Source organism: Acromyrmex echinatior, chromosome 13, assembly GCF_024713525.1.
Source record: "Acromyrmex echinatior isolate Ae372 chromosome 13, ASM2471352v2, whole genome shotgun sequence".
Taxonomy (NCBI): Eukaryota; Metazoa; Arthropoda; class Insecta; order Hymenoptera; family Formicidae; genus Acromyrmex; species Acromyrmex echinatior.
The window spans coordinates 6,367,130-6,383,583 of record NC_141864.1 but is presented as its reverse complement, the minus strand read 5'-3'; the positions used below and the strand labels follow the sequence as shown (position 1 = coordinate 6,383,583).

The following is a 16,454-nucleotide window of genomic DNA, read 5'->3' as shown; positions in this document are numbered from 1 at the left end:
AAAAACTTTATAAAATTAATTCAATCTCTTCGATTAAAAAAAAAGTTTTATTTAAAAAGATCTTTACGAAAATAAAGTACCAATTTGAATATAAAAGTGAAATGCAATAATGAACTGAAATATTTCAGACTATAAAATACATATTTTATGTAATAGTACAGTAAAATGTATAGAGTATTTCTGTATTTAATCCAATCTCTATGTCTATGTATAAACATATCTTTACGTTATTTTTTGTATGACGATTTTAATATGCAGTACGCACTGAGTGCGTCCAATCGAATTCGTTACAAGTTCTAGAAACTATTAAACTATTAAATTATTAAACTTCACTTTCCAGACACGTATTAATGCATACTTTAATCTTGGAAAAGGGTTTTATATATATATATATATATAGATAGAGAGAGAGAGAGAGAGAGAGAGAGAGAGAGAGAGAGAGAATCAGAATCACAAATACATTTTATTATGCTATTTGATATACTTTGAGCAGTTTATTAATTGAGATATGTCATTTTTAAACGTTTAGATTAGAGTAGTATAAGGACAGCAATATGTACTGAGTAATTTTAATTTTCTCAAGTACCAATGAGAAACGTTATAATATTCTATTAGTGTCAAGAAAAAAAAGTAATGAAAAAGAAACGACTCGTTACATTTTGAGTGATGGTATCGAGTTATTTTTATAAGGCTTAGGATGCAATTACATGAAGCGCGGAAATGCGGAAATGCAGGAACGCGGACGACAAAATTAACTAAACTTTACTAAATTTCCCACCTTTCCGCGCGTCTGTTCCGCCTGTTTTTATCTCCTAATATTACATGGAGCACAATTTTAATAAAAAAGCGAAACAAGAAATTATAAATTATTAATTTTTAACGAAATTTATTGATTAAAATACTTGTATATTCAATATATACGCTGAAAAGATAAGCAGATTAATAAAAATTGCAATGAATTAAGTAAACAATTTTTTTTAATGATTACAAAAATGTATTTGTTCATTATAACGTTCCACTTTTCCGCGGAAATTGCGCTCCATGTAATATTAGGAGATAAAAACAAATGAAACGGAACAAAACGTGCGGAAAGACGGGAAATTTAATAAAGTTTAGTTAATTTTGTCTTCCGCATTTCCGCATTTTCCGCACTCCATGTAATCGTAACTTTATATTTTTGCAAATCAATAACAAGTGACGATATAATGAATTACTTTTTTAAGAAGGATTATAACGAGTTATTTGTATGAAATAATGTAATTGCCAACTCTGTATTCATATAAATATATAATATAAATAAATATGTATGTTTGTATTGCCTCAGTTGTTCTCAAAATTTTGACGTGGTTAGTTGTCAGCAAACAATTTGAAATTGTAACTGTAATGATCTTGATTATTACGTCTAAGTCGTAGGCATTGCATGTAAGTTATTAAATTATCAAAATGTCAGTTTCTTAATCTAACATCAGGCATCATTCTAATTTTATAAATTTCTTTTTTTAAGATTTTGTCTGCCTTTGACACTTTTTTGTCTGTCATTCCGTATCCCCCTTTTTACTTTTCGTGATAGCTATCATTTTATTATAACTTTATTGCCTAAAATCTGTTCTCATCGTCGAACATAAAATGAACTTTGGCTATTGTTCATTATTCACTGAATTCTCTCTAATTTCTTTTTATCAGATTTTATATAACAAGCAATTATACGAGTTTACTCTTGATATTTCTTAATTCGTACATATTAGTCATATATACAAAATATAGCTTTCAACCTTGATAACAGTTTCTTATTTACATGTTCTTATTCGTACTTTCTGTTAGTTTGAAATACGTTTAATTATTTTAACGTCTCACGTTTTCAATCTAATATTTTGCTTAATATGTCAATTAATAATAAGACTAAGATAAAATTTAAAAAACAAAGAAAATGGACTACGAGCCGAAAATTATTTTATAAAATTAAACATCGTTAATATAGAAGTTTAAACATAAGTAAAAGAAATAATTATACCTTTTAGTTGATTTAATATAATGTGCTAACAATAAACAAACGTTTCAATCGCGATCGGATCATTATCAATGTCAAAAACATATAATATTACAAACAGTAAAAATAAAACATAATATAAAAATTATACTTCGCTCTCTCTAACAAACATTGGTAACATAAAAACGATTATCATCCTGTTCACAGTTATTTTATTTAATATTTTATTTACGTAAATTAGAAAAAAAATAAAAAAACATTCATATGTAGAAAAAACGTTCAAAATTATATATCCAGTATCACTAATAATAAAATACGCTAATTTAGCAGTAAAATGAATTAAAAGATGATGGCTAATTCAACTTATGTTATTAAAAAATTATGTCTTATGATTTTAGGTGAATAAACTTGAAAATATACATGATCGAAAAAATTTAAACCGTGAGAAATACGAAAAGAATTTAAAGAACGTTACAATAAAGTCAATTGAGAAATATATCTAAAGAGTTTGAGTCCTATCTGAAAAATAAGGGAATATCTATTAATCTCAAGTTTCGCAATATTTGAATCAACAGTGAAAATAACAGATAAAGATACAAAAAAATATATTTCAACAGTGCGGTAAGATTTATGTAGTTCATATGTGATTAATGTTTTTAAGTTTTAAAGTTTTGGATATCTTTGTATTATTTCAACAGTACCGTTTTATGTTACCATTTCCATATTTGTTTTTTAACAACCATCTTTCTCATAAGCTTTGAAACGACATAATAGTGAGGTACCTACTAAAGATAAACTATTTTCCAGGCTAAGGAAATTCAGTCGTTCGTTAGTTTCACTATATAAAAGGGATCACATGACGAAAATCGAGAATATAGAATGGAGGGAGATGATGCCCTTTAGCCATCAGTAATAAACCTACCATTATTAAAGCAGCGCAAGAAGTAATTTAACGATTAGGTGTACTGGTATGTGGACAGTGTCTTTCATTTCATCGAAGAGTTTCAAGAACATCGCACAAAGGAGGGAGCCTGCTCCAAAATATCACGTGTTTGTGACATCAACGATAATAGACGAAAAGTACAAGTATGAGCATTTCTATTATGGAAGAGTACACAAGTTCAAGACAGATCAGACAAGGAGGCTTGGACATTTGTATTCATCTTACAGAAATGGACCAGGAAAACCCCAGACTGAAACCATCGATCAAGCTCAAAACCAAGTCTGGCAAAGCAACTACCGAAGAAAATGCAGACATAAGTAACGAAAAATGTATTGTCGATAAAATATTAGCCAAACGTTTTAATACTAAAAAGAGATGCTGGGAATACTTAATCGAATGGAAAGGCAATCCACAGGAAAAACCAAAACTGAAACCATCGATCAAACCCAAAACCAAGTCTGGCAAAGCAACTACCGAAGAAGATGCAGACCTAAGTAACGAAGGATATATTGTCGATAAAATATTAGCCAAACGTTTTAATACTAAAAAAAGATGCTGGGAATACTTAATCAAATGGAAAGGCTATCCACATGAAAACAATACATGGGAATCTGCAGAGGCTCTAGCAACATGCAAAAGTTTATTGGATGAATTTGAGCGGAGTCACGCCAAGCAAAAAGAGTCTAAAGAAGTGCAACAGAAGGATAATACAAAAGTCGTCGGATGTGTGAGTTTGCCGTTGCAAAAATCAGTGATAAAAGCTAAGACTAGTCAGCCTGGATCAAGTACTGCTCAAACAGGACGCTCGATGCGGTCTAATAAATTAAAAGTGATGAATAAAATCAAGCAATGGTGTAGCTTAATGAAAGATGAAGAGAATGAACTATTAGGTAAAAGGAGGATCGATGATTCGGAAAAAGGAGGAAGCAGTGCCGCAAAGGAATTGATAGGTGACGCGGGCAGTGATGATGAATGGACTGGGAAATCTGAAGACGAAAGACTATTGGGCCGTAGCGTGATTCAACATGCATTCAATCGCGCTAATTCGCAGTCGAGTGGATTCAACAAAATCTCGATTTCATCCACTGATCTGGCAACGTCATTAGGATTGCAATCTGCAGATGAAGCAAAATCTAGCCAACCACCTGTTTTAGTAATTAACGAGGGAGTTGTTAAAATCGATCCCAAACAAATGCCGAATTTGGCTTCCGATCTGTTGCGATACGTTATGTCGCAAAAAGACAATATCATCAAATTGAATTCGTCTCCCATTGGGAAATTAGCTGTTAAAGGATCTTCAACGACGCAAGGTGTTGTAATGGTTCAAAATCGAGATAATACAAATGTAATCACCTACAAATGCGGAAAGTGTAGTAAAATGTTTATTTGTGAATTGCATTTGCGCCAGCATGAGAAAATTCATATGAAAAAATCTTATCAATGCGAGTTTTGTAAAAAAATATTGTCGTGAGTAACAAAAATTATAGGAATTATTAAATAACATCTTTACTTAAAATAGTGGTTAACAAATGATAAATACTTTGCAGTAACAAAGGGTATCTACACAGACATAAGAAAGAAGTCCATTTCAATGTACTTAACGGTTGTAACGATTGTAAGAAGGGTTTCAGTAATGAACAGGATTTCAATAATCATTTAATCACAAAGCATTCTAACATCGATGCAAGACCGTATAAATGTGAGATATGTCCAGCTGCATTTAAACGTTTAGGCAACCTTAAACGGCATACTCTGCAAACACATGCAGAGAAACCATATATTTGCAAGGTATGTGCTACAAAATTATTGTTAGTACTTTTTCTAATTATTTCTCAATTGATTATGTTTATTTTTACATTTATGTAATTATAAATGTACTGTATTTTAGATTTGCAGCAAAGTGTTTAATTTTAAAATTAATCTAATCCAACACAAACGTATACATAGTGATAAAAAGCCGTATAACGATTGTAACGATTGTAAGAAGGGTTTCAATAATGAACAGGATTTCATAAATCATTTAATCACGAAGCATTCTAACATCGATGCAAGACCGTATAAATGTGAGATATGTCCAGCTGCATTTAAACGTTTAGGCAACCTTAAACGGCATACTCTGCAAACACATGCAGAGAAACCATATATTTGCAAGGTATGTGCTACAAAATTATTGTTAGTACTTTTTCTAATTATTTCTCAATTGATTATGTTTATTTTTACATTTATATAATTATAAATGTACTGTATTTTAGATTTGCAGCAAAGTGTTTAATTTTAAAATTAACCTAATCCAACACAAACGTATACATAGTGATAAAAAGCCGTATAACGATTGTAACGATTGTAAGAAGAGTTTCAATAATGAACAGGATTTCAATAATCATTTAATCACGAAGCATTCTAAGATCAATGCAAGACCGTATAAATGTGAGATATGTCCAGCTGCATTTAAACGTTTAGGCAACCTTAAACGGCATACTCTGCAAACACATGCAGAGAAACCATATATTTGCAAGGTATGTGCTACAAAATTATTGTTAGTACTTTTTCTAATTATTTCTCAATTGATTATGTTTATTTTTACATTTATGTAATTATAAATGTACTGTATTTTAGATTTGCAGCAAAGTGTTTAATTTTAAAATTAACCTAATCCAACACAAACGTATACATAGTGATAAAAAACTGTATAAATGTTCGATATGTAATAAAGGCTTTATGCGAAAAGCTAGTCTTCTTGCACACATACAAAATGAGGTCATTCATGATATAACATTTAATTCATTACCAGATTCACATTTATTTTTCTATTTTTGTTATATATTCATATTATAATAAAGTACAATATTATAGTGTACCACATTTGATACATAAAAAATTATTTATTTTTTAGGGTCACATGAGTGATACCGTAGTAAAGGACTAACTGACTACAGAATAATCGATGAAGTACAATTATACTCTACTCTTAATAATATCGTGAAAAGAATTTAATTTTCGTAAACATTATTTGTCAGATTTGTCAATCTAAATATATATATATATAATTTTTTATCAAAATCAGCAACTTAAAAAAAATGTTAAAAACGAACTCTCTTACGTTTTGAAGCATTTTAAATCAATCATACTAGATATCCATTCTGAAATATTAATTCTGATAATATCAGTGGCTTTATATATATATATATATATTATATATATATATATATAAAGCCACTGATATTATCAGAATTACCTGTCATACAAGTATTTTGAATTTTCTAATTCTGATACTAGAAATTGTCATGATCAGCTACCCAAAGAAATCTCAGAAACAAATATGTGTTTTAGACACTATTTTAAAAGTAAAATTAGTCGTATAAAATTCGTCATTTTAAATTAATTATTTTTTTATATCCGTCAATTTATTCATTTTTTATATTAAAAATTTTTATATTAAGAATTATTTACTTTTTATATTAAAATCAAAATTAGAAACTCGACAGAACTCTCTAAAAACCAACTTTGCGTTTTAAGCAATGTTTTAAAATTTAAGTTCCCCATATTAGATCCATTTTTAATTCTGACATTAGAATCGTGTTAGCCATTCGAAAAACTTATTCTGGTAAACGTCCTAGCGACTGGACATGTATCTATTTCCGAGCACCAACACAAAATTTATTATTATATTAATCTCAAATTTTTTAAATATCATGTTGCAATTTAAATGTAATTGCTAAACATAATTAAATTTCAATAACAAAACTTTAATAACAAGAGCATTTGATAGATCAATAATAATTAATTTTGTGTAAGTGTCCGGACATGTGTACTGTATAATATGTATATATCTTAATATAGCTTTTTTATAAAAATATATTTCTTTGGCCATATTTCGAGAGTCCGGAAAAATTCAAAGAATCACAAAAAATCAAACTTTCAAATGTTTGCAATATAACAAAAATATAGTATAAGACAGTGTATTAATTAGCCTGCTAATTGCAATGACCAATAGCTTTATAATGCATCTTTTAATTATGTATATATCTTTTATATTATGTATGTTACATTCAATAAAAGTATTTAGAAAAGTTATTAGAAAAGTATTTAGAGAGTATTTTATAAAGTTACAAATTTCAAGACTGTATTAGAGAGGATGAATTAATTTATACAAAGATTTTTTTACAATTATTATTATTGTATTTTTAATAACACATTATTTTCATGTTTGTCTATATAATATTGCCTTATATAATATTGGAGTATTTTCTAGCTGTAGATATGTAGAAAATCATTATATACTTTTAATATGTAGGTGACATACAAGTGACTTGTCATTTTTTCGACGATCAGTCTCACTATTGGCGGGAGTGGAATGTGAGAGTGCCATCACCGAATTCGCGATGGGACTTAACTTTTGAATGATATTATCGTGTGTACTACCTTAAAAAATGTTTTGTACTAGCATTTACAGTATGTAAGTGTGAAAACGAAACGTACTCTGAATGTACAATCATGATAAAAATTTTTTAATGTTAATTTATCCAGCTGCGTCTTCGGAACACACTCTCATTTAAGATTTGATGTCGACTATTATTTTTGTATGTACGACTATCACTTATGTATGTATTATTATAAATCAACAAACAAGATTTATATTAAAGCAATTAATTTAGAGCATTAGTAATTTGCTTTTGTCTCGATTATTCATTCACCATAATATTCCTAGAGTTTTGCGTAAAAACATCTTGCTTTAAATAAAGATTAATGTATTATTTCAGAAAGGGAGGACCTTGCTTATAGTACCGTCAAAAATTATTGCCTACAACTCGATGTCTACATACACTATTCTCTGCTTTAAAAAAACGCAAATTTTCTAATTTTAAAATACAAATTCTCTGTTTTAAAAATTATTGTCTTATGTAATTGAAGTGCTTCTAGACAATCGATTTGTAAACAATAATATGTATGTGCAAACAAATCGTTGCTTCTTAATTTTATTTTCTTATACGAAAATGCTTGTAGCAATCGATATGTAGACGATAATACAACATGTAAGCAAAAGTGACTAATTCGTCTCTCGAAATTTTTATTTGTGTGCAAAAGTGCATGTAGATGTGTAGTCAACAGATCTGTAGATATGTAGCAATTGATTTGTAATCAATAATATTATATGTTCAATGCTGTTTATGCGCAATAGTGTCATGTGAACACACATGCTTTTTTTCTTAATTTTATATTTGCGTGCAACAGAGCGTATAGATAATAGCAATTAGATCGAGCAATAATTATTGCAAACTATCAGCAAATGTGACGTAGGCAAACGATGCTGTAAGACAATCAATTTCTAAGCAAAGGGAGTTTTTTCTTCCAAAGACAAAATTATGTAAGTTAAATATAGAAGATATGAATAGCAATGAACATAATTTTAGTGTAGTTGCTCAGTTTTATCATATTATGTAACTTGTTTGTGCAATGTCAAAGTCGATTTTTAAACATTAAACAATAGCATTTTATGTTTATTAACTGTGACATGTACGGAACAGAAATACACATCTGCGCATAACGAGCAGCACTTAAAGAAATTGGCAAGACAAAGCCTCGAGGTGATCAAAGAAGCTCGAATTTATCGAAGAGAGCAACAATTGAATAAAAATCAATTCTTTGAGCAAGGAGAAGAATTATTATATAGCCTTGATATAGCTGATTAACAAAAAAATACTGTAACAATGTTCGATTTATATTTGTAAACTATACTTGAATCTTTGAATGCGTTTTTCTCGAAACAGCTTTTTCACGACTAGTTAGCATGATATCTACAAAATTAATACACTGATCATCTTCCGCTTTGAACTGCATGTTGAGGAAATATCCCTTTATCGTTTGATGAAAAAAGAAAACAATCCGTTATATGTATAAACATTCATAAATATTTTACGGGGTAATTTTCGCATTTGTTTGTTTTATAATAGAAAAATTTAAGTTTGAGGAAATGTAAAAAATTGCTCATAATTATATATAAAATTATACATAGCTATATATATAATTATGTATAATTTTTTTACATTTATCCAAACTTGATTTTTTTAAAAACAAACAATACGAAAATTATCTTTGTAATTATTTTTTATGCTTTTTCCTTATTTTATTATTTTTGTTGCAATAATTTTACAACAGAAATACGGACATGTATGTGAACATATTTCATATACAGAGTGTTTCCTCTAATTTAATTATCTAAAATATCTCCATTGTGTTTTTAATGATACGAGAAAATACTAAAAAAGAAAGTTGTTCGAATTGAGTACATCTTGTGAAGAATGAACAAAAAAATATTTTCTTATATTTTTTAAGATTTGAAGATCGTTCCACTTTTTTAAATAGAATTATATAATATTTTTCATTCACAATATGATTTATTCTCTAACTTACATATATGTATAAAACTTAATATAATGAATTTTATATGGCGCAAAAAATCCCACTCGTTACAAGAATAGATAAAAATAAATCCAAGAATGCAAAGATAAAACAGAGCAAAACGGATCAAAGGTAAAATGGCTTACATAAAATTCGTTTAATGTAATGCAATTAAGTATACAACTTGATCGATTTATCAATTAATCGGTGAAGAACGTGGCATGGAGTCTCACCCAGCGAAATTCCCGCGCAAGGAATTCTTTGACGGCAGGTTGGCGTGTTGTACGCCGCCCTCCCACCGCCAATTACACCGTGACTAATGCCTCATGGCCACGGGCACCTTTCTCCTTTTCGAAATTCATCAAAATAAAATCAGTAGACCACCGAGGAGATAATTCATCGACCGCGCGAGTCTCTTTCAGACCAGCTAGACTGGAATTTTTACAGCGCCGAATGCGTGGCATAAGGGTGGCACGAAAATTAGGACCCGCACTTGTGCGTAAAATGCGTGACTTATGTGCGCGTGAAATGCGTGATGTGGGTTTGGACAATTTGTGAAATTAATTATGTGCCTGCTTACATTTCACTTATATTGTTTTCACTTAGCTCTCACTCGCATGAATCTTCTATGATAATGAGAAATAAGAAATAATGGAAATTCTTAAGCAAATTTCAATTTTTAACATATCTATGTGAGTGTATAAAGTTGTAAAAATATTTTATTTTGATTATCTAAATTATTTCAATTTAAATGTCATCATGAAATGTTCTTTATTTTTAAATATAAAATTATCAAATTAATTAATAGAAGAAGAAAAAAGTCAATTTAAATAGAGAAGCTGTCAGAAAGAAAATCTCTCAAAATAACTGAGAATTTTATTCTAAGGTTCAATTTATAAGAATTTATTTCTCCATATATCTATATTACCATATATTATAAAAAAAGTGATGTGTTACATTCTTATTTCCTTTTTTTTTGTGTCAAAATTGCAACTTATATATGCATTTGAAATCAACACGTAATTAAAAATAATGTATACAATAACAGGATTTACATTACACATTCTCGGATTATTCTGGGCTAAATTTTGTTAGAGCGAAATTGTCCGATGTGATAACAAGCAAACGACCAGTCTTCAAGCGCAAGTATCATGCTCATAATTTTTCCGTCCGTTTGTTCCATCGAGAGGTATTCGTTGTCGTTAAACTCAAACCGACGATTACCTGAGCTTAAATTAATTGCCAATTAGGAGTTCCCTCGGATCCCTTTGATACATGAACCAAGTATCCGTGGCCGAGCTTCGATGTCAACGATAAAACAAAGGTTCGATGTTCCTATCAAAGGTGTTTACGGCTTATGAAATCATAGTGGACGGAAATAACGTAACATCGCAATGAAACATAAGAAGGATATTATTTAAGGATAAGACAACAGTCAAGAATAATCTCCGAATCTTATATCAATTAATTAATTAAATTGATGTGACAATACTACGTTTTAATTTTACCGTATCAGATTACATTTCTTCCTGATATTTGATTCATTCTATATGATTCCTTTTTTAATTATTTTACTGTGAATTTCAAGTTTTTTTTATTTGACTCTTCCAGTCTCGACTTTTATATTTTTAGATTAGCTCATGTTGCAATTTCCAAACTCTGGCACACGCCGGTATAATATACACGCAAATTAGTATACATGACAATAACAAGACGTAAGACAATCAAAAAACTGTCACGTTGCGATGCGCGTTGTAACTTGTAACCATTGCGACTAATAAAATAATAATGACGTTGCATTGCTTGTTTTTCACGGGTTGCGGGGACGCGAGAGGTACGCATAATAACTTTCTTGCTAATTATGAAATAGTGATACGACTGTACACGGCGCGCAAACATCGTAACACTCCGAAAAACACGAAGCCAATTATGCACCGGTCCGGTGAGAAAGAACGGTCCTCTCGTAAAGCACTCGCGCCTTGCGGCGTGTGCGTCGGGCAACAATGAGCAAAAATCGACATTCCCGACACACGGGCCTCGGCCTTCTATGCGAAATTATGCAAGAGTTGATGTAATCGGGTAAGTTGAGTTACGGAACGACGTTCATTTGAAAACGGCGACCGTTATAATTACGGCGCAAAAATACGAATCCAAATGTGGAAAATATATTTTCCGGGTACGGTGTGCGTGCATCATGACCGTACAATCAAATTACAACATTCGCTTCATGCCAGTAACGAAATATTCTGTAATTCTTAAGTAAGGGGAAGGTGGTGTACCTTTGACCGACATTCTTGTGCAAGTTGTATTGTAATATCTAAAAATTCAAAAATATTCTAAAATATTTTTTAAAGTGTTGACACTAATAGATTTTTTTTTATAGATTTATAAATTATTATTTTTTGTACATCTTTTTTAACATTAAAAATTGAATTTTGATCATAAGTACTCATGTTGTACTTTTGATCGGAGAGTGTTGCACTTTTAACCAATGTATAAAATGTGTGTATAAAGATAAGATATTCAACAATAGTGTAATTTTATGTTTTTATATTTTTATATGTCTTTTTATATCATATATATATATATAAATATATAAAAATTGTATATAAAATATATAAAAATAAACTTTACCATATAAAGACGCGATTTTCGTTTTTGTACGAAACGATTGAATCTGGCGAAAATAATGTTCTTTGTTCATTTCATTCAATATCGCGTTTAATTTTGAGCGTAATTTTATTAATATTGGAGGTAAAATAGCTAAATGATTATCTGACATTGTATTGACTGGTTAAAGGTAGGTATACTATCAGTTACTGATTAAAGGTACAACGCTTGCTCACTTTCTATTTGTTATTACTTTTATCAATTATAGATTAAGATTGACAGTATTAAATTTTAAATAATTTTTCTGAATATCTATTTAACATTTCTGAATATTTATTTAAATTTTACCAATTCCAACATAAGACAGTATACATATAAAACATTTTATGAAATTAAAAAGCGTCTAGAAATTATTTCATCCGGACGCTTAAAAACAATAAATAATTTTTCATAGGAGTATAATTCTCTTCATTATTATAATTACAAGTTATAAAACACTTCTGGTACTCATACTACAAACTATATATTTTTACTTTTACAATATCTGATAGATTTTTATAAATTCAAATTTTTGAAAAGGTTCAACAATCAAAGGAACACCATATTCTCCTATAATAGTAAATTCCCTCTCCCTTTCAGAGAAATATGTACTTCTTCCTTTCTTTTAATTGTTTACATGATAAGTTCATGTAATGTTTATTTAATTAACGGAAAGATCGCATAAATGCATTTCTTTTTTCATAATAAATTAATTCATAAAAATATTTTTAAAGAACATTATTTTCTAATATAATTATGTGCGTGAGAGAGAGAGAGAGAGAGAGAGAGAGAGAGAGAGAGAGAGGAAAATAAAGAGATAGAAAAAAGATGCATTTTTTATGTATTATTGTCTTAATACACTGAAAGAAAAGGTTGGCTGCATAGCATTTTTAATAGGCTGCAGTAGTAATTTTTGATTGGATTAGCCTATTGAAATCCTATACTGACAATACGGATAGGATTCGCAATCCAACGCAATCAGAAATTGGCTGCTGAAACCAAAAATTAGTTGCGACCAATTAAAAATGCTATCTCATATTTTATGACCATCTTATTTGCTGCAGCAGTCAATCTTTTTTTCAGTGTAGGTATAACTTATGTTTACGAAAATTTAACGCTTGATAAAAATGTTTTACAAAATTTTAAACGTAATAAATAGAAATTATTTTTATGCGCCGTCTCGATTTTAAAATATAAGTGTATAAATTATAAAAAAAGTTAAATACTGTTTCACAATTTCCTGTTCCAAGATAATATTATTACTCAAAAGTTGAATCATCAACCATGACAGTACGTCTCCGATGTTATACGCTTTCTCTTTTTATGGAAACCCATTCTCACGAGCGATAACGTATTCAATGTTAAAATAAGTGTTGATGAAAACCTCGCGACATAAATGTGATATGTCCGCGCTCTTGTGATTCTGCAGGATCCTCTGATACGTCCTCTGCCATTTATGGAAAGAACAGAACTCGCAATTTCGGCGACGCGGGGGCATTAACATTGTTACGCGGGTGGCGGCGATGTCGAGCGTAAGGACCATAAGAACGCTTGACTTTAATTTTAATTTAAAATCGTTGCGTCCGACGGCGGGGACCACCTACGATCAGTAAGGAGGTCTGTCTCACTTCCAGAGGAGAGGCTCAACTGCCCGGACGGCGCATGGTTCAGTCAGATTTCGTTCAAGCTCGACGAAAGGGTCCGAGCCAATATCGAAGCGAACAATCAAAGATTTCATCTAATTATTCCAATTTCATACTTAATCAGCGATGGTGACTTTTCAACTGGTTCGTATCTGAGATGTTTCATAGCACATAAATTATGGCTTGTTTCATAATTAGAATAATCATTTTAAATAAAAGATTTTTATTCAGAAAAAAATTAATTAAAATGAGATGTAAAAAAGTCGATTGTTATTAATACACATTTTTCTGTATAGCAAGTAATATTACAATGTTTGACGAAACAAACTATTTTCTTGCAAACAGAAGTTTTCATCAATCAACTGTATGATTTTATAAAAAGTAATTTAAATTGTTGAAGAATTTTAGCTTTCTTTCTCTTTCTTTTCTCCTCTGTTTTTCTTTTTTTCTTTAATTCTTTCTGATGTGGATAAACAAGTTTCGATCGCGTTTGCAAGCCATCGCTAGCCTCGCCACGAGCCGAGAATCTCCAGGTAGCGACGCACTCGACTCGGAGGCGGATGGCCATTGTTGAGACCTCCCACTGGGTCCGCGACTCCTTGTCATCGCTCACATCGTCTGCGGCGAAGAAACAGTCACAACACCGACCACAAGGGAGTGACGGGGAAACTCGTAATTACTTTGTCGTAAATACATATCCGCGGCTAGCAAAGCGATCATTTCCGTATCAGGACTTCCCTCATGCTTAGATAATATTAAATGGTATTACAGTATAAAAGCATATCCTAATATTATCATAATATCAGCATGTTTTATTCATATCAAATTAAAAAACATTGAGGATAAAGGAAAATGAATTGGTCCCAGTAATCTTCAAAATTTTGCACAAAATTAATATTTTCAAATTTTAATTAGATATACATTTTAAACTAATAATAATTTTTAATCTTAACTTTTTCAATTTTTGTATAAAATATTTTAATATTACTCATTATTTATTTAGATGCAACCATATATAAGCGTAGTAATTTTCTTTATACTAAATTTCCAAAATATTATTATTATTGTTAAAAAGTAAAAAGATTATTAATATTAAAATATATCTTGTATCACATAATGCTGGAGGATTGAATAAACGACCTTGTACAGTAGGTAATGAGGAAAGTAGTGACCATACTCTCTCTTCAACGGACTTTGAGATTCCCCGAGCCTTTTTATTTCTTATCATCATTAACAAATGTCGGTTAGAACTCTAATACAGAGATCGATGATGATTGATTAGAAACTTGTAAAAAAGAAATTAAAAAAGATTTAGTAATGTTAGAAATCACATTTGCATCTAATATGTATAAGTTATAATTAACGTGATATATTTTACCTTCTCCAATAACATTAAATACTATGGATCTTTCAAACTCTGTTTCAACTGAATACATTGAAAAGAAGAACAAAAATAACTGTCTTATTACGGTCTCTCTTAATGATTAACATTTCTATTAATCTCAACAAAAAGGTTAATTCTCCGAAGGATTATCGATTTCAAATTCATCATTAATAATCACAGACGATGGAATATTCTGCACAATAATGAAATATGACTGAAAAATTAAGCGTGATATTCCATGACCAATTTCTTTCTCCACGATCGCGCGCTAATATATTATCGCTTATTAATATACTAAAAGGCTGGAGACAAATACGGAATGGCCAGGCTATAACGAGATTTATCGTCCTACACGGCCGCGATTTATCACGAAGTACGAAGGTACTTTCGGCCGCGTGCGCGTCTCTCGGTCGCATGAGGAAAGAAATACGGTCGAGCTCGATGGAGCCACATATGTTTCGTAAATCCTGTCGATTCGTTAACGTTAGCCTCTTGTATTAACTTGTGGAACGATAAACGTCTTGCAATGACGCTATATGTGCCCTACTTGCTCCAAGAGAGGTGGCTTAAATATTTTTAGCCAGCTGCTTTCGTTTTATCCAAAATCGTAAAATCTATTCATAGCCATTTCCGTCGATAATTTATGTATTAAAATCTGGTACATTATTAGTGTTTTTTCTTTTATAAATAAATATTCCAAGTCATATCTATATATATATTGTAAAAAAAATTATATAGAAAATATTCAAAAAATCTTAGAAAAAAAAGAATAAAATTGAAAAGACATTAAAAGCCATCTGATTTTTTGGAAATATCTTCACGATAATTATTTATGTAATTATCTATTTTTCTTAATAACTGTAAATATATGTACATGGAAAGAACGATTTTGCTGAAGTATTCAAAAATTTAAGTAGATACAGATTTAAAAATAATTTTGTTATAACCATTAAAAAATTTAGTAGGAAATTCAAGTATAATAAACAACGCTGCAAAAATTCACACTAAATTAACAAGCACTTATTTAAGCATTAAAGATCCAACTTGACTCGTTAGGATCAAGTTGGATCTTAAATAATTCTATGTGAATTTTTGCAACGTTGTTCATTATACTTGAAAATTTCCTGCTACTTTAAATTTCCTACTTTTTTTCCTATTTGTTGTGTATGCAGTTTTAAAAGATACTTTGTTTAATAATATTACAAAAAGTTTTGACATTCTAGCAACCAGATTGAGCGGCTTACATAATTATTTTGATAATTCAATGAAATTACTTTCAGATCTATATCTAGCTAAATTTTTATAAAAAGTACTTCAGCAAAGAGCAAAACCATTCTTTCCGTGTATATTTTGTATTTACATATGTATATAGATACAGGAATGTAAAACGATCACGGGATACGCTACTGAACGATATGTATGCAAACCGATCCTTTGGAATGCAGTATA

At 30.0% G+C, this 16,454-nt stretch overlaps 1 protein-coding gene across 2 annotated transcripts; it reads left to right on the top strand.

The window, feature by feature from the left end:
* Positions 1 to 544: 544 nt before the first annotated feature.
* LOC105150917 (uncharacterized) lies at positions 545 to 6,044 on the top strand. 2 transcript variants are annotated; one of them, XM_087412708.1, is made up of 7 exons: positions 545 to 2,608; positions 2,795 to 4,397; positions 4,478 to 4,718; positions 4,819 to 5,082; positions 5,183 to 5,446; positions 5,547 to 5,687; positions 5,824 to 6,044. In XM_087412708.1, the coding sequence occupies exons 2-7, from the start codon at positions 3,076 to 3,078 to the stop codon at positions 5,854 to 5,856; spliced, it is 2,265 nt and encodes a 754-aa protein (XP_087268834.1). In that variant the 5' UTR covers positions 545 to 2,608; positions 2,795 to 3,075; the 3' UTR covers positions 5,857 to 6,044. The 2 variants fall into 2 exon arrangements, with proteins under 2 accessions (XP_087268834.1, XP_087268833.1); XM_087412707.1 differs by lacking the exon at positions 5,824 to 6,044 and having other exon boundaries at positions 5,547 to 5,785.
* The last annotated feature ends 10,410 nt before the right edge of the window (positions 6,045 to 16,454 follow it).

Bases quoted from the DNA above. Each gene is read 5' to 3' on its own strand.
- LOC105150917 (XM_087412707.1), top strand. From the start codon at position 3,076: ATGAGCATTTCTATTATGGAAGAGTACACAAGTTCAAGACAGATCAGA. The intron at 5,083-5,182 runs GTATGTGCTACA...ACTGTATTTTAG, and splicing joins AGAAACCATATATTTGCAAG to ATTTGCAGCAAAGTGTTTAA. The intron at 5,447-5,546 runs GTATGTGCTACA...ACTGTATTTTAG, and splicing joins AGAAACCATATATTTGCAAG to ATTTGCAGCAAAGTGTTTAA.